The 25,093-nt window shown below is 40.1% G+C and overlaps 2 protein-coding genes across 3 annotated transcripts in view; both read left to right on the plus strand.

Annotated features, from left to right (window-relative positions):
* Window positions 1-22,370, plus strand: part of LOC105249571 (insulin-like growth factor-binding protein complex acid labile subunit) — a 193,587-nt gene extending 171,217 nt beyond the window's left edge. For both annotated transcript variants that reach the window (XM_011255132.2, XM_011255133.3), the window contains exon 5: window positions 20,673-22,370. In XM_011255132.2, the coding sequence (XP_011253434.1) occupies window positions 20,673-22,340 (1,668 nt within the window). In that variant the 3' untranslated portion in view covers window positions 22,341-22,370. The remainder of the gene's footprint in view (window positions 1-20,672) is intronic.
* A 66-nt stretch (window positions 22,371-22,436) lies between these two features.
* Window positions 22,437-24,745, plus strand: LOC105249578 (WAS/WASL-interacting protein family member 1-like). The gene has a single exon (XM_025414655.1). It carries the CDS (start codon window positions 22,452-22,454, stop codon window positions 23,067-23,069), a length of 618 nt encoding a protein of 205 aa, XP_025270440.1. The 5' UTR covers window positions 22,437-22,451; the 3' UTR covers window positions 23,070-24,745.
* The last annotated feature ends 348 nt before the right edge of the window (window positions 24,746-25,093 follow it).

Below are 25,093 nucleotides of genomic sequence, written 5' to 3' on the forward strand. Positions count from 1 at the left end.
ATGGTGCCGCGCCATACTGGATATTTCGAGGCGATGTTTCGGTTTGCGAGCAAACAACCAACTCTGTACCCTCTATAGCGGCTCGTGCTCGCGCGAAGATTACCGGCCATCGTCCAATAACCCTCCCGAGCAAGGATTTCGGAGTTTTGCTATTCAGAAACCACTCTGTTGATAGTAAAACCCTCGTATACAGATATTTACTTGCACCTTTAGTTCGCGTGCGGGAAAGCTATGCTTGCCTACTCTTACCGCCAGCGGTAAAATTCATCAGAATCTGCGAATTAATATCAATATTTTCGAATTTTACTTCTTGAAAGCAGCCTTTAGTAAATATATGGATCTAAACTATTGTGATTTTTATGACATTTGCAAAATTTATCGATGGTTATTCAAATAAAAAAAAAGAAAAAGGAATGAAATAGGAGCGTGAAATGTTAATGCGAGTTTTATTATGAAGCAACTCTTAAAACGGCAACAATTTTGTTCCTCATAGCGTAAGAATTGTACTCTCTCGCCAGGATGGCGTTTTATTTCGACTTTGAAAGTCCCGTTCGCGAGATATACAGCCATTCGCGGCGGCCGAAATGGGACGCCTCGGCGGTCGCAGAGGCTTGTCGTCATCCATAGTTAAAGTTTCCCCAAGATTTCGCCGAGAGATCTTGGATGTACATGCGACGTCAAGGCTGCCTTATTGAGTTCAACGTCGACAGACGTCGATTCTCGATCGAAAACGATCGGTAAAATTTTATGCCGCAGAATGTTATCCCCAGGGCAGATACATCGCAAAAATAACGCGTATCACCGACGTGATGTAGCGACTGCCATTCGGATGGACATGTGTTATAAGAATATGATGGCGTACGCGGCAAGTTCTAGATACGACCCTTTTTTATCAATTCGATTTCGCGTGACATGCAATCGGAATATTTTATTGTCGTACACAATTTACTCTACAAATATTTGAAATCGAAAAATTCTGACGCAAATATTTCAAATGGAAACATTCTAATTCCCTTTAAAAAAATAGGGTTTATTCATCTGTATTAAAAAAAAAAAATAAAATAAAAGATATTTTAGTCTCGAAAGTCGTATATTTGACAACTATCCAATAATGTGAACGCAGGAATCTTTCCCTCGTGAAAGAATAAAGTTGTATATCTGTCGAGGAAAGGAACGCGTGTGTGACATACCGATACCTTGTTAACCGATACCACCTACGAGTTTAAAGTGTTAAAAAGCCGCGTTCTATTTAAAAGAGTTTAGCTTCGGAGCGAACGACGAAGAGGGAGAATCAGGGAGGCAGGAAGTAAGAGAGGAATATTTGGCGAGAAACCGCCTCAAGTTGAAACCGTATAACACGTTTCGCACCCCCTACCAGTCGCTTGTCAAAGTGTGACAGAATATGTGACAACGGGATTGCATTTTCGCGCGGCGCCTCGTCGAGGCAGAAAAAGGCGAAGGAAACTCACGCGAGGGAAAGAGAGAGGAGAGCAACACTGCTACTGCGAACAGACAGATAATATACGTAACAGTCGAGACAGTTTGAAAACTGCGTCCGGGGAGGAAGCCTAAGTAGATTTTGTCGTCGGCTAATCTGTCCGTCTATTCTGTCAGCGCAGTACGCATAAACGTCCGTCGTAAAATGTTATTTAAGGTACAACAATTTCTGTGTAGGGGAGAAAGAGAGAGAGAGAGAGAGAGATAAACAGACGGAGAGAGCCGGACTTCCTCTCGGATTTACGGAACGCTGCGTACACAGTTCGATGTAAATTGTGTTTGTAAAATTCCCCCTGGTGTATTGTAAGCAGAAAGGTCTGCTAATATAGGTGATCCGCGCGTTGAAAAATGTCCGGGAAATAAAAAAAAATGTTTTTGAGTTATGTAAACTAAAATATTAAAGAATTAATACGCGTATGCGAAAATGTAGCGTGTATAATATTGTATATCATCTCTGAAACCCATAATTTATGTTAATTATACTTTGCTACATCAGTCATAACTGTACGCAGGCAATTTTCTTTATCAAAGAGAAAATCTCTATAATGAATTATAGTGCGTATAGAGGGAATAGTGAAAAATATTTTTCCAGAATATTTTAATGAATTTGAAAAAAATATCTCGAATATGTATCGCGCATTATTTTCGTAGACGAGTTGTATAGAGGAATAGCACTGTTTTTCTCTGTGCTGATGTAATTTATCATAATTACGTAAAACAACGCGCATATATACCGAACCTGTCACAAATTGGGCTGCATTACGTCGCGCGGAAATCTGCGCAAACAAAAACCGCCCGGATTCGCGTTGGCTTTATAACGTTACCTTTCCGACTGACAGTTCCGGATTGTTACGCGAATAATAATTCCGCCCTACGGATTCGCGTACAGATTCGTTCAGTTTTTGATCGTCGAACCGACGAGTTGGCTATTCTAATTGAAAAGAAAAAAAAACACGCACGCGCTCCGCGCACAAACAGCTTGTCGTAATCGAATCGCGACGACTCGCAATTGCGTGGGACGTTTTATGGAAATGGACCGATGAAAAAAGAGGGGCCGGCGGGTTGGGGGATACCCGGAGACGAGTCGGGTGCGATCGCGTCCGGAAAAGTGCGACGGCTGTTTCTTGAAAAAGTTCCACCATTACCGTTCCCCATTCGCCGTTTCCGTTCCCGCGAGAGAGTGACACGCCGTCAATTTTTTCGGGCTATTTCCAGAAGAACATAAATCCAACCGCGCGATCGTTCGTCCGTTTCCGGATCGTTTATTGAACGCCTGATATACGACACGGTCGTGCGCTTAAAAATATTGAAACGTTTTCTTCCGTATTTTATTTAAACTAGATTGGTCTTCTCTCTCTTTTTTATCAAGCTTAATCCTATCGTGATAGATGCACTTGTTATGCTTATTTAGTTTCAATTTAATCCGACACATTATAAAAATGATTCATTATGTACAAGTGTATCAAATCGAACTTTAGAAGTTATTCTTTTTGCGAATCTCTTTGACTTGTCTATATTTTTTGATATACAACGTGTTAATAAAAGTTTAAAATCGATTTAACTCTAGAATGAAAATTATAAAAACCAATAAATGTCACACACACGTTGTGTTTCAATACTAATCCATTTTATTTTGTCGAGAATTGATTTGACAATATACTATATTAAATGTTGCTCGTTTCGCACATCCGGTGTAAAATTCATGCCGCATTTCCATTCATGGATGCCGAGAACATGCTCCCTTTTCCGTAGATGATGCTTTTTATCGAAGAATTCACTGATGCCGCTTTTCAACATGTCAAAGTCACGAGCTGTCTGTCGCGAGTATCTTACGCTAAAAAGAAAGAGAGCGAATGATAAAGCCATGGAGACAACGCGCGTTTGATCGTGCCGGTGACTTATCAGCTTCGATGATATGTGATGGCAGCGCATACCTTGCTAGCGATCGCCGCGATAACTGCGAATGAAAAGAGACAATAAGCCGCTAAAATCCCGTCGTGCCGGCCTTTGTCGTCTGCCTGAAATGGAAAAAAAAATGATCCGCTGGAAAAAAAATTGGGCTTTCTTCTTCAACAAATAAATAAGCAGCATTCACATACCGAATTTTCACAAATCGAGGAGTACATCTTGAATAAAAGATATTGCAAAGTTATAATGAATTAAGATTAGCATTTAAGCTGATTTATTAATAGATATGTAATGACAAGATATAAAAAAATTTGAAAAAAAAAAAATGATTCATTAGTGATATAAATCAAAAGATTGAGCCGCAAAAAGATAAATTTTTTTATTTAATAATTGCTATTGATATTAAAAAAAATTTTTAAATTTGTCTAATTTTATAAAAAAAATTTAACGACAAGATATAAAAAGAAATTTAAAAAATAATGGGCGTGATGTAAATCAGAAGATTAATTCGCAAAAAAATTAACATATATGTATAGAACCGCTTTTCCGGAGAAAATTTCACAAAAGAGACTACGTTGGAGATGTATTCGGGATATGTTGCATTGAAATATATAATTCTCGAAGAGATCATTCTTCTACAAGTTATTTTGTATGCAGTACTGTCTCCGCGTGAAATTAGTAGCTTGAAATTGAAGCACAGACGTCTCGAGCTCTTTCAAAGTTGCGGAACCATTGAGACTGATCATCCGGTCGTCGAGAGTGGCAACGCCGAAGAATACAGAGAGACGCCGCCGCGAAGGAAATTATAATTCCGCCGCGAGAAATTAATTATTACGCGACCGACTATAACGAACGAGCGTCTTTGATAACGACGCGAGCATCGCGGCGATAAGTATTCATCGACCGTCGTCGTCATCGTCTCTTTGTTTCTCGCTCCGTCTCTGTTTCTCGCGTAATACAAGCGGCTTGACAAACCGGCATTCCGCCCCTTTCTCAATTATGAAGTTCGCGTAATTGCGGCCGATTTGTTAGCGAACTTTTCCCGCGGGATGCACGCGAAGCTGAAGCGAACGATGCACTATTGGTTGTGAAGAATCAACAGAGTCGGAATCGATTCCCTCCTCGCACTAGAAATATCGCAAAAAAGTGACGAGTATTTTAGATTCGCGCACGAAGTTAATTTGACAATATTTGGCTCAATAAAGTCGATGTGAGAACAATAAAATCGATAGAATTAATAAAATGAAAATAAAGATAATGATGAGAGAATAATAAATGAATGAAAAGAGAGAAACCAGATTAAATATTTAACGTACATATATACACACATGAGCGGCTCTGCTTATAGCGAAAAGAAGACCGCTATTGAATATCCGCTCTTGATTTTGAGAGATAAATTCTTGATTAATTCGAATGCAATAATGTACCCACGGAATTATCTAATCGCGATATTATCTAATCTGTTAATAATGGCACAATGTGCATTTGCGTGCGGCATTATTCACCAACGCAATAACGGAATCTCACAAATACCTGTTCAATTCGCCAATAAAATGCATAATTCCATGATAATTTTAACCAGGACACTACTGCTCTCTCTCTCTCTCTCTCTGTCTTTCTCTCTCCCCCTTCCTCTCTCTCTCTCTCTCTCATATATAATTTTCCATGTATATGTTCATAGTGTTCCGAACCTGTGGAACGTTGCGTAAATTCCATTCCGTAAATTTCTTGACTCTGGCAGATCGAACGTTACCGCCGGTGCAATTATTTTTCGCGCTGCCTGACCGCGCGCGCTCGTTTATCCGGCGACCGGCGAAAAAATCGCCCATAAAATCACGTCAGTGCCGACCGAACCGATGTGTTTGGTGTCTCCGCGTTGCCACGCCGCGAAAGGGTTAGAAGTCGCGTCGTCTTTTTCCCGCCGGTGCGAAAGTTATCGCGACCGCGAATAAAAAGCGGGGTTGCGCTTTTAACGGACGGTGAAAACAGATTCCGCGACGTTATTTTTCATTCTCGTCGGAAAAGGAGCAACGCGCCACTTCCCTCCAATCCATATATTTCTATCCGAGCGGTTGCCTCCAGTATCGAGCGAATGTCGATAGACTGCTGCGGCTCCGACAGTCGGAATACAAACGGGGCGGCGATATTGCCATAAAAATATCCAGCCACGTGTACAAAGCTACCGGCGTTCCCTTCCTGCTCCTCTTCTGCGTGCGTCCCGTGTTTCACTCCTTTTAACTTCCCTCCTGCCAAGACGTACACACCCTGTTCGACCATTATTTTGTTTGCATTATCTGGGATGCGTTGATAGATGTATCATAAACATACCTAGACGATCTAGACAACGGTGGCAGGCGGAATATTAATGATGCTTTCCGAAAGTATTTTCCAATCTTCCTTAGATATCTAAACAGTTTTGACATAGACATAGACTTAGACACGGATAGAATGCTCAGATTGTTTTCTCAAACTCTTTTTGATTAATAGAACAATTTTGAGAATATTAAGTGATAGAAATATGTGAAAATTTTATAAAGATGAGAATGCATAAATATCAATATATAAATATTGTTTTCATGTATAGTTATATTATTTAAAATATAAAAATATTCTAGTTATATAATCGTGTAAAAATTAAAATATAGTTTAAAAATCCTAATAGATGAATATATTATTTAAATCATAAGAATCATAAAGATTGTGCATTAATTGATTTGCTAACTAAATGATAATTTGGACGAGTATAATGAGGAATCGATGTGAAATGAATGCAACGATAATTCTTCGATAGCGATGGGAAGGAACGAATGACACACAATGAAAAATGAAAGCAATTCGGTGTATACCTCGACAAGTTATTACGACCGTATCAATTTCGATATGTAGTCGTGACAGCCTTCAATTAGTTTACGCATATTAATGTTTCGAGCACATGCACGGCATTCGCATATGCGAGTGGAACTGAAAAAAAGTAGCAACTGAAATCATTGTTTGTCTACGGAACTACTTTATTCACGATTGAACATACATATGCGTGTGTTTGTTATGCATGCATGTGCATGTACATACATGTGTGAAAGCGCGCGCATCTACGTATGAAGTAAATACACGTTTGCAACGTGTAGCTGCTATTTGAATGAAAGGGGAAAGCTTACATCGATCGCGTTATCGCCAGTCTGTATGTGTAATCAAGGTTTCGCTTTCTGAAAGCATCGCATGACTTAATAAAGTTTTCAGATGAACGGAATTTAGAGTGACCCTCTGGAGGAAAATGGCATGCAAGCTTCGCGTTGGATACAGAATCGAGAATTGCATTCTCTCACAGTGACTCTCAATATTAAATCTCGCAAATGAGCAATCGGTCATCGGAAAATTGAAGGCTACATCTTAAAAGAGACATAAAAAATATAATTTTATATTGATCTCATTATAAAGTATATACAATACATATCCTTTTTTATTTTTCACTTGTATTATCGTATTTGAATTTAACATTTGTATTATAATATTTGAATCTATAACTTTGTCGGAATTTCCTAAATTTATTTATTTAATTTTGCTTTACTGTGATATTTTAAAACATTTTAATGTCTAATTTTATTTTTCAATTTTATTATCGCTTTATAAAAAAAATTGTACCTATAGTTTGGAACAATAATCTTCAACTGGTACACACTTGAAAATTTTAATTTGCGAGAACGGCTCTTGATAATAAAACTTTCACCAAAGCATCTAGTTTTACTCAAAGTTTTGTAAAGCGAAAAATATTTCGCCTTGAAAAGCCTTGAAAATGTTGCACATCTATTTTCATCAAGAATCATATCAAGAAATCAGGTCGTTTCCAACTTTAAGGTTCAAAATGTATTACTTGCATTCATCCGCATAATGCCACCAATTAAATTATAAAGATCGTTTACTATTATACCTTTATTAGTATGGAAATAACGCTTGAATCTAAAAGATGAATTTTCCGAAATATACTACTTTGATTTAAAATTGCGCGGTTGTACGTTCTTTTGAGTTTTATTTTGCCTCTCTCTATAGTCGGAGTTCAATTAGCGCACGCACACACAAAAATGCCTCGTGTATCACGTTTTAGGAACGAGGCCAAAATTGCAAATTTTGGAATGCAAAGAGATTTTATATATCATTTATATAATAAATATAAAATATCATATTTCGTTATTTTTTTCAGGATACATTTATAACTGTATTCATCTATATTTTGTTTCATGTCTTATTTACACATCAAAAACATGAAAATCAAAGAAATGGACTTAGTTTAGAGGTGTAAATGCACTCTTCTTGCATTCACCTGTAGTACACCGGTCATCCGTTCCATTCATAAAGCGCATCCAAAGTTCACAGTTCTTTCTGATTTTTATTTTTCCTCGCGTATCGTCGATACCGAGAGTTCAATTAACGCACACATAAATGTTTCACGTGGATGTGCACAGACCAACTAATAAAAGGCCGAGACTCGACAGGGGAAAAAAGTTACAGAGAGCATTGCGAGTATACGCTATGTATGTTTGTATGTGTGTATCCGTAGGCAAATCACAAATAGACATATGTGGATAAATGCATATACGCAGATACATATGTGTATATACATATATATATATGTGTGTGCAAAAGACACGAGCTCATAACTTGCGATTTAAATTTGAATACAAGACGTAAATCGAACTGCGGGAATTGTCGCGCGACGAAACTTGTATTGCCGTCCACAACAAGAGAGGGACTCTAAAAAATCCACCCCTTTTATAGCGTGGCGAAAAACTGCGAACCTCTTGCACAGTCCTCTTCACATGCTCACAACAGCGCTCTTTATTATTTTTTTCAATTACCTGCGTTTGCATCTTTTTTTTTTTAACATCATGTATGCGACCGAAAGTATTTTTAACTTTGTGTATTAGATGCATCACCTTTCCTTCGAATACTATTCGAATGTTATCCTCTCTGAGGATATATCATTTCTTTTTTTCCTTCCATCTCGACTAGAAAAATTATGCTTTATTGAAATCTTCATTTGTCATCATATCATTGCGTTTCTTCCAAGATGCAATTCGAAGAACGAATACACAATTATCAAATATCTACTCTTAGTTCTGCTCATTAATTATTCTCGTTATAATTGTTATTCCCATCTCATACAATTTTAGAAACTTCCTGTCTCCGTCGAAACAGTTTATGTTTTCAGAACTACAGTTTGCGCGACGGAAATAATTGAATTTTCTTTTCCGACGTCGCGCGGTAAGTTCTTGACAGTTCAACGGCATACGTTGAAGAGCCGGAAGTACGCGGAGCGATTATCGATCCTGAGATGTCGACAATTTCGAAATCGCTGCAGTCTTTTTTTTTTTATCCAACGTTCGCGAGCATTCCAATTAACGCTTGCATTAACGTTGCCGGTTCGCGTATTCGCGAAGAGGCGAACAAAACCGTTCGCGTCGGGATGCGAAGGGACGCGGAACGCGCGAAAAATGTTGCGAAATTGCATCGACAGCGGTGACGGTTCATTTTATGCACACGGTCGCGAAAATCGAACAAAAGTCGCTCGGCGAAGCTTATTTCTGCGCGTGTAGCCACGATCACGTATCCAAAACAATCCCGATGCGGAATCGATGCGTCGTTAGAATCAATGACCATCGATGCACCGGCAGAATCGGGGAATACGCGTGTCTGTAGGTGAAACCGGTGCGATCGGTCGATATTTTCGAAAGCAATCCAACGGGTTTGTTCGCCGTCGTGACTGTTAGCCCGATTGAAGTTGCGAATGGTAGCGAAACGAATGGATTTGGGCTGCCCTTTTCAGATCCATTATTATTGAGAAGAGCGATTAATATAGGTATCTTTCTCGTTGCGGAAAATAAAAAAACCAATACCCGAGGCATTCCATTACGGTCGAGAGAAATTTTAATGCGAGGGCCTTTGATGAATTTGTGGTCGATTTTCCTGAAAGAGAGAATCTGACGGATTTGATGGCGGAACGACACTCCTCTCTATAGGCGGAGAGGAGCATGTTCGGTGGAAAAAATTTCGAGCCGCAATGTCGTTGACCACGGAAAAATTCGAGAGTGTTAGTGACTAACGGGAACGATATCTTCCCTATCCTTTTGAAAATATCGATATCAGCTTGACAAAAATTGAAGCATATTATTGATGCTCGTTGTTATTAAAATATTATTTTACAATTTAAAATTTCATTCTCGACTGATACAAGAATACAGTAATATTATAAGAAATAAAAGAAAACAGAAACTTGTATTATAATTTTCGTCAAAATTCCAGTAAAAAGTATTTAAAACGAGAAGTTTCTAAGAAAATGTATTAGCTAGCATTACAAGAAGTGAAAAAGAGTTAAACTGAAAAATTTTCCCCGTAATGCAGTTTCTATTTCCAATATCCCGCGAACAAATACGATAGAGCCACTTTACCTAAAAACATTCGACGTTTAATCAGATATGCTAATATTGAGCGTACGTTACGATACTCGTTTGCAAGCTGATAAGCGTAATTCGTAGTAGCGAGCGTATTCGAACACGCGGGAATTAATTCGAATGGTCGAAGGGAGGAATCGGATGGTGGAAAAATTAGCAATTATCGTGCGATCGCCGAAATTCGAGCAGGACGTTTCAGAGCGAACAACCGGCTATTCGGCGAAACTGATTCTCGAATCAGGAACAAGGATATCATTATCCAATCGACTGGTAGGCAGAGAGCGCGAGAGTCCGAGTCTGCCAATATGGCTGTATTATTGTCGGGATACAGCGAGTAACACTTGACCGATATATATATCACCGACAGATGATTGAACGCGACAATTGCTGAACGAAAACTGGAGGATGGATACAAAATTGATAGAACCGACGAAAGCTGATGGGTGAGAAGAACAGGGTGGCCTTGCGATAGAGAGTGCTAAAAATACATATGATAAATCTGTGGATTAAATTGATGATAAATTTGCAATATTTATGAACTATTATCGGAAACATCGTATAATTCTAATTTTAAGTTAAAACTGAAATTTTGTTTGGCTAAGGGAATCAGTATACAAATTATCTTTAATCCCGTCCAATCATTGCCTTAATATTCGATATATATATATTTTTTATTCTCTGTAGAAAATAAAATTAGAAGAAATACAAGTTTCCCTTCTGACTTACAATTAGAGAAATCGTAAAGCAATATTTAAAATGATAAAAATGTAGATTTTTCTATAAATAATAGGATAAGTAATTAACGTGGAATATTTGATTTTTTTTTCCTTCAAAGTTTTCTAACCGACTCGTTATAATTTGACATTTATATACATTTTACATGACGAAGAAACGTATCTTGTAAATAATCTTTCAACATTAATAATCGTCTCTATCTTTTCTCTTCCTATTTGAGTATAAATCGCTCATTGACATAATAATTTCTCCATCGCCATTCGCTTTATCAGTTTATTCTTAGCTGTATCGAAACCAGCATTATCGATAATTTCGAAACGAATGCCATCCATTTTGATAAGCAGATAATAATCGTCGCGAGAAGTTTTCCGGCCGCGAGTATCGATCGGCGAGTTAGTAGACGACCTGAAAAAAATACGCGAGCGTAATTGCGAGACTTAATTGAGACGCGCGCGCAGGTGCGCGGGCTTCAATTAAGTGTCGCCTTTCGGACATGTACACGATTTAATTAAATTTACAGAGGACGTAATTTTTTAGACGACCCGTAGATGCGCGCGAGTCATTTAGAGCGACCGCGGAGTATATGCATATTTACGTGCGAATTAAAATCGTCGGACGAATCCGGACGCGCGGCGGAAAGTGGAGCAAAATTTTTCGTTTCGCGCGTAACCATCTAAGCCTTCGTGAGACACGAAAAAAATTACAGCGTAAAATTAAGATTAGAAATAATAAGAAGAGCTACAAACACCGTTGCAGGAAATGAAAAGATAATATCTCTGGTATTACGGCGCTTTTTTGAGTCAAAATAATTTACTCTTTTTAAGAGAGACAAAAGAAAATATAAAATGCTAATATCTTCATATACATATAAATCCAAAATGATTAAATACAACTTAATTATCGCCGAGAACTTCCTCGATGAGCGATTTTCATTGTTACCATCAACAACAAAGATCGTTTATGATCCTCTGACAAAAAATGACCGACATCAAAAGGGTTACAATGGGTTTATACAACGCAACGGAGTAATACGCAATGTAATATCCTCGTTTGAATTTTTGGCATAAACGTCGCAGACGCCCTAAGGGGCAGTATTCACCGCGGTCCGACGCGACGGGGCGATTGGAAGGGTCAAAGGATATCGTTAACGCAGTCGACGTACCCTGGTCGCGTATCAAAGTGCTCGAAAGTTCAGCGGTTTCAGCCTCGGCGGCGGATTGCTTCTCTGGATTAAATTAAAAAAAAACAAAAAGGAGAGAGAGAGAGAGAGGAGAAAAGAAAAGAGAGAATAGAAGGAAGAAACTAACAAAAAGGCGCGCGGATAAAGATCGCCGCGTGAGTCTTTTATTCGTTTACACTCGGCCGTTTCGCAACGAAAAACAGCCACGCGAACTCGTTTCGCGCGCAGAATTCTCACTCGAAGAGCTATGCTTTCGACTTGTTCCGAGATTTAATTGCAAAAAAAAAAAACAAAGATATATACGAAGTTTCTGGCGCGCATCCATCACCTGCACGTTAGAGAAAACGTGATGAAATCGTTTAAAGTCGATCGCATCTATCGTGTTTTGCATAAGCAAACGTATTCATGTAATGCAATATCAAGTTAGCTTTCTACACATTGCGATAAAATTTAAGATAAAAATATGTTGATAATTTTTTACGCATATTTTAATATATGTATATTTTGATATATTATTTTACTTTTTCAAATATCTTCTATAATTATAGATGTAGGTTGTGAATTGTCGTCTAAAGTGAACTTTAATATAAACAAATAAATTTAAAATTTTCGCTTTCTGAATTGAAAAATAAAACAAAGGAGATAAATATGAAAAATATATAGTTGGCATATTTATTATTGCAATCTATTGTATATTTTTTTAGACATAAAAATATTGTTTTCGAAAAACGAAGACGTAATATAACGTTGAAATTGAAGATTAAAATATACGATTAAAAACGACTATTCTTTATCAAATCGATGCTCGAAAAGCAACTTATTAGTTGATGCAAAAAAGGTTTTTTAAAAGCAATTCCTTAGAAACCCCGATCGACTTCTTCACTTTCGGGATCGAATTCTATCGATATCATAGTCACGGATCGCTCGTCTGAAAGACGGGCTCCGGTGACGGTCGAACGCGCTTTTTCCGTCGCTCGCGACGAAAGTAATGGCTCTTTGAATTTAACTGGCGCAGAAAATGGAGACCCGCGAGGAAAAAGATAGAAATGCAAATGTCGCGCACTCGAGACTCGGAGCGACGACGTCGACGACTCGGCTCGCGTACAGCGCTCACAATTGCAGCCACGCGTTTTCCTCCGCAATATCATCGTCCTCCACCGCGATGAATTTTAGGATATCATAGAATAAGACGTATACGTTTTTATTATATTCCCGGGGATGTTCGCTCACATCGAAATAAATAAAAATACTGCTCGCATGTAAATTAGGAAACGTAAATTGTACGTTACCGAGACGGCACCGACGGTTTAATTTGCTGTTAATTAGTAGCTTTAATGTCGCCTCTCGAGGGATATCTACCACGATCCGTTCACGGATAAAATATCTTCTATTCTCTCTTGTGGATTCTCGTAACCTGGTAACGTCAAAACTGTTTTACGCAAAATGTTATGTAAAATTTCGCTAAAACTCTCGGAGGGCCCCCTCCGTTAGCTCCTCGGGTATCGTAAATTGTTATTCTATTCTATTCGATAAATTCTTGCTAGTCACGGATGAAATTTTGCGCGATGAAAACTTCGCCATCGGACCGACCGGACCGCGTAAATCTCGGATAAAGAATGGAAAAGTGCCCGCCCAACCAAATAAAAAACTTAACAGAAGAGGTCAGGCCCAAGAAGCGTAACCAGAAGCGTAACAGCGTAAACAAGCAAAAAATTTAACAAATCTCTCAATTCGTATCAGCATAAATATCACATTTATCAATCTCCTAGTTGTAGTCCTTGAACCGTAAGGAAACTTGGATGACAAGGAAACTTGAATGATTGAATTGCGGAAATTTAGGTCTTTCTCTAGAAAAAACAAGATTATTGTTACAAAACAGTATCGTAAAATTCGCGTGACATACGAAATTGAACCATAAAGAAAAGCTGGCAATTCTGACTTAGAGATTTTGCAAAGATTTCAATCTAAGTTTTACGAGCTGCTGCACCCTGGTACGTCACCAGTAAAAGAGCTCACAAGAATCTTTGCGAATTACAACTACTAAAAAAGTTTTTACGGTTCAGGGAACATTTAAAACGTTATATCACACAATTACATTCAAAGTATGAATTTGCCGAAGAGCAGCCGAGATTTAAAATACAAATATTAGAATTACGTTATTGAATATTCCCTTTTCTCTACACAGTCAAAACATTTTTCTCGTCCGTATAGTTGAACAAATTGCAGATAAGCGGTTGTTACAGAAAAAAGAAAGAAGAGAAAAAAAACTCGGACAAGCTTTGAGGAGCAAGAGATACGTAGAGCTCTCCAGAGGAGGCAGATGCACTTAAAACCTCAAACTGCCCCTGGGCTGCATGCTCACCTAGTTACGCGACCGGCCGGGCCAGGCTGAGCATTCCCGTGTTCTTGGCGCCACGCGCAAAAAGCGAATTCCATTTCCGCGCATACCCGCGCGTTTTGCACGCCCGTTTGTAAACGCGAAATCCCGCGTACTGCAAATACCGCCACCCCGTCGTCGGACGAGCGCCGCCCGGGGCGACGTCGGGCGTCGAAAAGGTAGAGCGAGATTATTAACCCTTAACGGGCCGGGCTGGAAAAACTCGTGTGTCTGCGTACGCGGAATATCGTACGCACGAGATATTCACGTGAAGTATCGTGAACCGATCCGTTAACGAAATGAGAAAGGATATTGGATATCGTATTTTTGTAAAAACTCGGTTTGTTATACCGAATCGTATTGAAAATGATTAAACCTTAAAATGATAACACCTGCCTCGACCTCACGGAAAATAATAAAAATCGCGGAGAAATGGGAGTGCAATATGAGAGATGAAATGTAAAGAGTGAGAGTGATGGATTTTGGAAATTAATTGAAGATATATATAGGTGTTGTAAGCAGACGCAATTTTTGGTCGCGATGCTCAAATATTGCCGAAAAATGATCGAAAACATTTTACTATACTATTACATGTTTACTTTTATTTCAGTGAAAATAAAGGAGATTTCGCGATCGTATGTCAGAATAACTTGTTTTATATACGTGAATGCCATTAGCGCTGTACATTGGATTGATTTCATCGAAGGGCGCGATGAGAAATCAAATACATTTTTCAGTTTTCAGTATTCGAAGTTCGTTTACCGAGTAATTTTGAGATATGAAAGTCGTTCATTTAATGGTCGCCCATCGAGCGCATTTCGGACGCACGTGTGATTAAAAGGGTTCAACCGCAAAGCGGTTGGTAACATGCGCTCGTTAAATCCACAGCTGGTGACATCAATTTAATGGCACAAGAAAATTAACTGCTCTCACACCTAATAAGATTAGGATTTATTTAATTCCTGTCACGCTGTAAACCCCCGTTGAAGTATCCGTTAAATTAATAGGAGTCACTCATTCTTGAAACAATGTCAGTTACAGTTCAAAATATCGTAATTAAACAACTTTATAGAGCTATTACTTTATTTACTCGTCGAATATTAATATGAAAGAATTGTCAGCAAACATTATTACGGGTTTACGTCCAATTATTTAGTCGAATACGTGGAACATAATACGATACACTAATCGTTGATGTATAAATCTCATTTACAATAATCATAAGTAATATACAAATGCGAAACGAGAAACATTCAAAGTTAATAGTCAGATAAAGCTGACCTAGCTAAATTAATTATTTTCCAAAATGGAAACGAATGTTTCAAAATGATACGTATGTTCAACTGCGGGAAAATAAACGACACATTTATATCCCATTGAAAATAAATTAATGCTCGCGGAAACGGATGGAGATGTAAAATTATCGCGGCGTCGTATAAAAATCTCTAGCAGGAATTTCGGAAATTAAAGACTCCACGTCGAGTCTAAACCGGTATAAACACACGGTAGATCGTCCGGTTTCCGGTGAAACGCCTAATCTGTATGTATGCGGCGCATTTACATGAACACAGCGGCCGGGTTCGTGTGCATATCATGGCCCATGCTAATGGACGAAAGGGTAATCTGTAATCGCTAATTACATCGAGTTAAATCCGACGTATTCACCCTGAAACGAGGGCTGGGCGTGACGTTATATTCCACCGCCGCCGTTTCTCCCCGTCCCGCCCGCGACATCCGCGTTATGATTAGTGCGAGCGATAAGTCGAGATGTCTGGCGTATTCTCCCATGCCGGTTATCCGGGAACGATTAACCCTCTTCGACCCAGCGACTACAATTGAATTCGCATATTTTACGTCCTACGCAACGGTGGTCGTACTATCGGAAAACAGTTGATATTTACTTCAATCTCTCTCTAATAATTGACGTTACAAGTTTGGTAATAATTTGTATACACACTTGAAAAATATTCTATTCTTTTTATCGCTATATATTATTATATAAACTTATTTATAAATATTTTATTATGTACAAATATATATAAGTAACGCAAATTTTTATTGAACCTACAAGTACGATGTACTCTTTGCAGTGTTTTTCTAATGAATTTTCTTAACGTAACTTAATAAGCGCGAAAGCAATAAAGTGTAAAAAGGGGCAACCAATCGATTTTAAGCTGCATATATGCATGTATGCAATATTTTCAAAACTGGCGAGGATAGATCCATAAGCAACGAATGAATATTTCTACTCAAAAGACTTTGGGGAAGAGCGTATCTTTGAAAATAAACAATTTTACGTTGCATGAATATGTTGGCGACTACGTTTTGCCGGCGCAACAACAGTCGTTTCGCTGTGATAGAAAAAAAAATTATCGCGTGATACGCGACGATATCGATCAGGCGTTTCGAGAGCCCGTATAATACACGTTTCTGCAGTGGCGAGTGTGAATAAAAAAAATAAAAAAAAAAAAAGAATAACGGCGGAGCGAGGCGAAAAATAGGTTGAAAAATGCCGCCGCCATAAACATTCGTATAAATAAATGTAAATCTGCCCGACGCGCGCGAGAGCGTTGCGTGTATAAAGCGGACGAATAAATGTAAATCTCGCTTTTCGGAAAATGGTACACTCGAACAAAATCTCCGGATGATATTTCGGTGGATGACTAGGTGGGGGAGGGGGGAGGAAGAGGGACGAAGATGGTGCAGGCATAACGGCTGGTAGAGAGTAGCTTTGCGCGCTCGGTAGTTGATGGTTTTGCCACACTGAGCCAAGTTGATTACGCTATGATGATAATTAACTGCGTTTATAAGCGCGTTATGGTGCTCATGTTGTAGCGTACTCTCGCGATGCGTTGATTAAAATTCGAAAGTATCGCGAAAAGCACCTGGACACCTGGCGGTTTTTAACGAAATTCTCCAGTCGGATTTTGTGTCTAAAGGAAAATATATTTTATTTCGAAAAGCGCGGAAAAAATCGCTGACGATGGATGAACGAAAACGCCGCGATATTCGTTTTATCGGCGACGATGTATATACTTCTCGATTAATCTTTGTATTGTACTATCGGTACAACGATAGATTCTACAGAATATTCCTTCTCCAGTTTAGAAATTTAAATAGGATAAGATGTTTAACTACAGAGTGTACAGTTGTTTTAATCCATAGAACTAAGAGAATTCCCATGAAAATTCAAATGCTTAATTCATGAAATGTAAAATGGAGAATTTTACTAAGGAGTTCAGTTTAAAGAAGTCTTAACGAAATATTCTGGAAAAATTTGAAAGATATATTATCTTATTATTAATTGGAAGCTACATTTTATGTTTTAGCAAAAGAAGCCATAAATTAGCTGCAATCAAATTTTAACATTGAAACTTTTCGCAAATAAATCATCCAGCAAGGGACTGTATTAAAAAAATAAAATAAAATGTCAAGGTGATTAAAACTATAATATAATGTAATGGGAAAATGTTATGCTTCTTATTCTAAGTGAGATATGAGATAATACGAAATGTACGCGTGCGAAGCCGACCGGCATGATTATTCGCAGCGGTTATTACACGTTGCTCTATTAATTTCTCCGGTTGTCTCCGCAGCAGACGATGACGTCTGAATCGGACACCGGCATTCCGATTCCAACCACACGTTGTCGCATACGTAATTTGCGCCTCGTGCGCGCCGATGAGTCGCGTTACTCTCGAGCTGCCAACAGTGGCTTCGCCGAAGTGCATAAATAATGTCGAGAGTTTGAACTTTGAGTTCGCCTGATGCATTGATTGATAACGCACCGTCAATAATGCAACAGGTTGAACACAGATTTCAGAGAACGCAAGAAGTAATAAAAATTTAAGTTTAAAAGTATAAAAATAAATAAATTCATGTTTTATATGATCGATGAAAATCTATATGCGTAGGAATAACGTTGGAAATTTCAGAATATTTCGCACATGGATATACAAGAATACAAGTAAAATATAAGAAAAAAATGCGAGAAAATGAGAAGCAATTACAATTAAAATCATGCTACTTACAACAACGGAAAATTAATCAGAAGAAAATAAAGAAAATTCGATGAAAAGAGCGAAACAGCTAAATAAGAATTTTAAGAGTTCTGTGAGAAGTCTTTGCAGCAAATAGAAATATATACAGAAACGTGCAGAAAAAGTATAAATATCATTAATTAAAAGTAATACTAAGGGAATTTATAATTTTTTGTGATATTATAATTACAAGAAATATATATTAATTAAAATGTTTTTATTACACGTTTCGAGTTAGAAAGATAAAGTATTTATAGATTCACGGTGGTTCATAAATTTCTGCAGATAATAATAAATTTTACATGTATTTAATTTTACTTCTCTAATAAAAAACAATAGAATTGCAACAGGAAATCACAGGAAATTTCTTTGAAACGTATCGATCAGTCGAGGATATTTAATTATCTCTAATAAACTTGACGCTAACATCATTAAAACAGTATTAATAATAAAAAAGCCGATTATATATACATGTAAAGCGAGAAAGAGCGAGGGGAAAAGTCGATTTGTGTCCTAAAGTCATTAATAACAGCTGGATGCTGCGTAATGCGGCTGAAATGGGAAATGAGTAATGGGGTCAGGCGCGTGTGGTGAGTACGAGGAAGTTCGGTATTCGCGAGGATCGCATAATCCTTTCCTAATGACGCAACCGTTTTTAGCTTGAATACGCAGCAACGATATCCGACTGCGTCTCGTATATTTCGTCGCGCGGATTAGCACTCAGCGCGCTGAAACGTGTATGTAAAGTCACTCTGTATATATACACGGGAGAGACGGATACCTCGTGGATATCTCGACATGCATATCTCCGGATGCGCGAGTTTCTCGAAAACGAATATCTTGTTCTACCACCTTGCAACTCGCGCAAAACTGATTTACTCGACATTATTAAATATCATAAATTTATAAAAATCCTGTATTAAAATTAAATATTTAAAATTAAAACTTAAATAAATTAATTACAATATTAATTACGTATCCCGTCTTCGTTTTTTTTTTACATTCGAGAATTTATATTAACTCTTCGTTCCTTATCATTCGAGGATCATCAATGCATAAAAAATATGAGTATATTTTTTTAGATTAAGTTTTTGATATATCTGTCATATGTTGAGATACAATATGTATCGGTGATTTTGGGGCACTGCATGCCTGGCTTAATGCGAACATACGGAGTGCATCAGTACGACACCGATTCGGCTAGGCGAGGCGAGACGAGGCGAGCTTTCGAAATAAATCCTTCCATATGCGTAAATCACGCGAGCTCTTTTTTTTCGAAACGCTGTTAATATTCCCGACATTTTCTAGCGACTGTCACCGCGCGATCGATTTCACCGGATTTTTAGACTTCTGTTGACCTGGATTATACTATTGCAAGAAAAATATCCTTATCAACTCGGTAAATCATGTTTCCGTGATCGTGCATGCGAATGATTCTCCGGATAATCCAAGTTGAGTGCGATTTTGATCGAACTCGCTCGATCTGATAGGAACTTTCTTTGTTCCGGGCACGATTGAAATACGCGTAATTACCTGAAGAACGTGAAAGCTACAACGGTTATAAGTCTATTATATTAATTTATACAATGGGAGTATTTTCGTGAAAAGAATGTACACATTATCAGAGATGATACATCATGAGAATGTTTCGCAAAATTCGAAATATATGCGAGATTTTCTCGGCTATCTGATTCACGTAGTAGTATCTATATCAAAACAGTGCAGGTCGATATCGAATTTTTCCCGGGTCTACCGATGAGCTTTCTCTCTTCCTCTTTCCCTCTCGGTCCGAAACATCGGGCGTCTTCGCTCGTTGCTGGGATCAGCCATCCCGTTTAAGTTTTACGGCGTACTTTAGCCGCAGCGCCGCGCTCGGACTCGTCCGGATGACCGTGCTCTCGGCGTTTCCATCTCGAATAGAAGTTTTTACGCTCCGGGAGCTTATTATCCGCGGAACAGCCGCGAGCGCTCGTATTTCCGGATATAATTTAGCCCGACGGATGTTTCAGCTGCGCGTGGCAGGCTTAATTTCGCACCTACGTGCGCGATCGCAGTCCACGAAAATGGAAATAACTTCTCTCGCGTTACGAGAGGGTTACAGAATGAACGAGCTCTGTTCTTGCTGTTCTTCGACGCCACGATGAACTCCGCGCGGGAAATAATTCAACGACGCTCGGCGTCGTAAAACTGGCGTAAATTGGGCGCCGGTATACATCAGATGGTATCCATTTCCCAAGGCAACTATCGATAGCATTTTCCGTTAAATGTAGAATCAAATATCCGCACCTAACCTTGGATAGCAGTTCGCGAAAGTAAAGCTGATCAATAAGCAATTGATGCAAATTTGTTATTCGTCAAAAATTATTTTTAATAAAATGATTCTTAATAATGGAAATTTAAGCTTATATCGCAACGTTGATATTGTGTACTGCTTTAAATAAAATTTTTCTTTCCAATGAAAACTAATCAGAATTTTTATTTATTGTTTGCAGACATCGCGGCGAAGCTTTACCGTCAATGGCGTTCTCCATCTGCTCGTCCTGGTCGGGCTTTTCGCTCTCAGCACAGCCGAGGCACGGACTTTCTGCCCCAATGGCTGTACTTGCGACGACGACACCCTGGTTGTCTCTTGCGTAGGCGCCAACCTGGACGTAATACCGATCGCGCTGAATCCTAGCATTCAGCGGATAGTGCTGAAAGAGAACCGCATCAAGATCGTGGACGCGGCGGCCTTTCAGTTCTACGGCGATTTGAAGAACGTTGATCTCTCCAGTAATCATTTGTTCACCATACCAAACGGCAGTTTCGACGCTCAACGACACTTAGTAGAACTTCACTTGAAGCATAATAAGATCTCGGCGTTGACTGAGAAAACGTTCCAAGGCCTCAAGTCTCTCACAGTGTTGAATCTGCGAGACAACTATCTGGAGACGCTAAGTAGCGGCCTGTTCGCTTATTTGTCGAAGCTTGAGGAGCTCGATCTGGGTCAGAATCGCATATCGAAAGTCGAGCCAGGTGCATTCCAAAAATTAGGTACTCTCCGGGTGCTGTATCTCGACGACAATCAGTTGCGAACTATCCCGTCGCCAGCCTTGGCGCCGATGAAGGCTCTCGCCGAGCTTCACATCGGCTGGAACGCCTTCACTTCGTTGCCAGATGACGCATTTAAGGGCCTCGAACAGTTGGCGGTGCTGGATATCATGGGCGCTGGATTGGACAACATTAGTGACGGGGCATTTCGCGGCTTGAACGCTCTTCGTAGTCTGAAACTGAGCGCTAACAAGTTGCGCGAAGTACCGACGAAGCAGCTAGCGGTGTTACCGCGTCTGGAAGAGCTCACCCTAGGTCAAAACTTTTTCACGATCCTGCGATCCGGCGCCTTCCAGAGCCTGTCGACGCTGAAGAAACTCGACGTGTCCGGCGCTAAGTTGTTGACCACCGTTGAGAAGGGAGCTTTCTCGGACAATGCCAATTTAGAGACCCTCATATTGAATAGTAACAAACGCCTGGCCACGATGGAGGACGGTTCCCTGGCTGGTTTACCGAATCTGAGGCATCTGATGCTACGCGATAACGCTTTCGTTACATTCTCGGAATCGCTGGTCGCTTGGAACGAACTGCGTCGATTGGATCTCAGTGAGAATCCGTTAATCTGCGACTGTAGTCAGCTTTGGCTAGCCGAGGTTCTCGTACCGAGGAATTCCAGCCCAGTGATATGCGCTGAGCCACCGGAATCCAAGGGTAAACCTATCAAGGGCATGACACCCGACGAATTAGGCTGCGCTTTCTCGGATCCGCGCAAGCAGGCCCTACTAGCGACTGTAGGCGCCGCCGGATTGGCTCTCTTTACCGGTGTCGCTTTGATCCTATATTACCGATGCCGCAGACGCGTCCGAGACGCGCTCAAGGATTACAAATGGAAGAACCGTGCGATATCGCGGAAGGAGCATGAATATCAGAAGACCTTCTCCGATGACGAATACATTGTTCGTTCAGCGCACGCCCACCACCATCATCATCACCATCAACCGCCGCAATCTCAGCCGGTGTCCACGCATCATCATCACCATCATCTTCAGCAGCAGTTGCAGCAACAGCAACAGCAGCCTCACGCACAGATGACGGCCGGTATCAAACCGATACCGGTGACGGAGCTGTAGCTAGAACTTCGGGCGGCGAGCCCCGGGACCGGCGGGGTCTGGTTCCTGCCGCATGGCAGCACCACCCTCGCCGAGGGCTTCACCTACATCGACGGCGAGACGGCGCGCCAGATGCGCCGCCCGGGAACGCTGCCCGTCGCGAACAATGCTTCCGGTCACCGCGGAGGAGCTGGAGGAGGAAAAGGAGGAGGTGGCGGAACGGGAGGTGGAGGGGGAGGCGGTAGGGGCGTCGTGGATGATGGCACGGCGTCGCTGAACGCTACGCCGATCGACGGAGTCACGTCCAGCGCGGCGAGATCCCATTACTCCAGTCACTCCCTGCGTCGAACGCCGCATTCACAGCCACAACTCTCGGCCAGAGAACCGGACGACCGGATGCGAACTCTGGAGTCCGGACTTCAGAACGGAATCCCGGTTGGTAGTCGCCATCAGTCGTCGCCGCCGCCGCCGCTGCCCTCCAGGCATCAGGCAAATTGTGGCCAATCCTCGTATCCCACTCTGCCGGTCAACGGACACGCTGCTCATCACTATCATCATCATGCGAGGGAGCGTGAAAAAGACAGATCGTCCGTTCGCGAGAGAAATCGCGATCGGGATAACGATCCACCACCGCCGCCACCGCCGCCACCCATATCGACTCACCGATCCGATAAACATCGAGAGGCCCAGCTGGAAATGGAGCTGCGAGACAGCCTCGACATGGGTGGTATTGGGACGTATCGAGCGTAGACGAGCGTCGATGAACCGGTTGCGTCATCTTGCAAATCAAGAAAATGAGAAGGCGCATTTATAGTCCAGAAAAGACATAATCGTATGTTCGTGTAAACTCCTCCGCGTTGTTTCACTTAGTACGGGAAAATTTGTAAGAAAATAATTCCAAAACGTATGACGAAGACAGCCTGAAGTTTCTGTCTTCACAAGACGTAAAGAAACGAAAATCAATGAAATATAAAGAAGACTGAGAAAACATTGACAAAGAATATCAAAAAGTGAGAGCAAATGCGAATCACCCATGTCGATATAATAGCAGATGATCGGTAATATATTCGGGATATCTATTTGATCGATATTAATCAGACCAGCGATATAATTATTTGATCATCAATATAATGCTGCAAATCAGTCGATCAACTTTTCTGAGACAAGATGACATTCTAAAAATTATGTATTTCGTAGCTCTCAACGGTTTTTTACATAAATCTATCTTCCTTCGACTCGAGAGTTAATACTCTCTACGTTATGTTGAGCATCATCGTCTCATGAATCTCCAGAGAAAAGAGGATTTAACACGGAAATGACTTTCGCCAGAAGTTTTCTCCGTTTTATCACTGATGACCACAAGATTGTCGCAGCCTTGTCCAGGATGAGTGATGCCAAACGGAAATCCCTCACGGATGAATAATCCGTGGGAAGGCAGGGTCGGTCTACAATCCCCAACCGACGGAAACGACGGGTCATCGGTCACGTGGAGCCTGTTGTTCCACGTGATACACGTACCTATATATACGCGTAAAAACACTGACATACACGGTATGATCGTGCCGAGACCATCGAGCTCGATCGCAACTGAAGTTCGATAACGCATCGGTCTACGTCGAGTTATTCTTCGAGAGCTCCGAAGAATCAACGAGAACTTAACGAGTTGCTTAAACGTCGTCAAACAGATGAGAGCGATTCGTTAGGATCTATCGATCGTCGCCCGATCGTTTTATTCGAGACGGACACGCGACGAGAATTCGTATCGCGAAACGTGTATCATAAGCGAGGAGATACCGTACTAAAGAATGTAGAACTACAGCTATATAAATATACATATATATACAGATAGATATATAAATAAAAAATATATATATACATAAATTATATATATTCTAAACGGTCGAATTATTTTCTAAATAAAAACACCAATGTACAGAGGCAATGACAGAGACGATATAGTTGAGCTAGTGTCAGGCGTCCTCGACTATCGTAACTTTAATAAACTTAACTTTAAATCGAGAGTTTCCGGGTACCTGCTCACTAAGAAAAAAAAGAGAATGAAAATCAGTAAGCGGGTACCCGCCTGCAATTCGATCCCTCGATCGTCGAGAGAGAAGAGATCGTGGGGTGGAGAAATTATCAAAATATCGGTATCGCGCCCGAATTAGCGGTATGTAAGATCGGCCGTTTCTTTTTCTGGTCGATGTGTGTGTGTAAGATTCGTTAAGGATTTAACCTTAAGAAGGTTTACGCTGTTGTTAGGGAACCGCGCAGGTTTCTGAACGCGGATATCGTCCGTTTGTTTCGTTTTTTAGCGAATGGGTGTCTTTCGAGATCGAGATGTCAATCCACGCGATAGAGACATTAGAGAATTCGCAGATTTTCAGATGCACGTTGATTTAATATATGAATGATTTCATATCCAAAACATGACTAAAAATTAAAATTGTTATTATTATTATTGTTGTTATAAAATGTTAGTTTTCTTCATATAAATAATTGAATAAAATATAGTCCATTATTTTTATAATTTTTAAAAATTTTGATTTTATTTGAAAAAGAGAGAAGGAAGAGAGAAACGCTTCGTGCACCTGTCAACCTCGGAATATCATATATTTCATAGTCTAGAACGGAGTCGATCTATCTTGTCCTCAGGGTTTTTATTCGCGCGAAGAAAGCAACATCTCGCCGCACTCTCGACTATGCGAATTTTAACCGGTCTCCAATTCACGCCATCGGAATAGAGTTTTAATCGCCATTAAACGACGTTGGTA

The sequence above is a fragment of the Camponotus floridanus genome, unplaced genomic scaffold, assembly GCF_003227725.1.
Source record: "Camponotus floridanus strain SB8 unplaced genomic scaffold, Cflo_v7.5 scaffold112, whole genome shotgun sequence".
NCBI classification, from domain to species: domain Eukaryota; kingdom Metazoa; phylum Arthropoda; class Insecta; order Hymenoptera; family Formicidae; genus Camponotus; species Camponotus floridanus.

What these genes read in the sequence shown, in the direction of transcription:
- LOC105249578 (XM_025414655.1), top strand. Translation starts at nt 22,452, where the DNA reads ATGCGCCGCCCGGGAACGCTGCCCGTCGCGAACAATGCTTCCGGTCAC.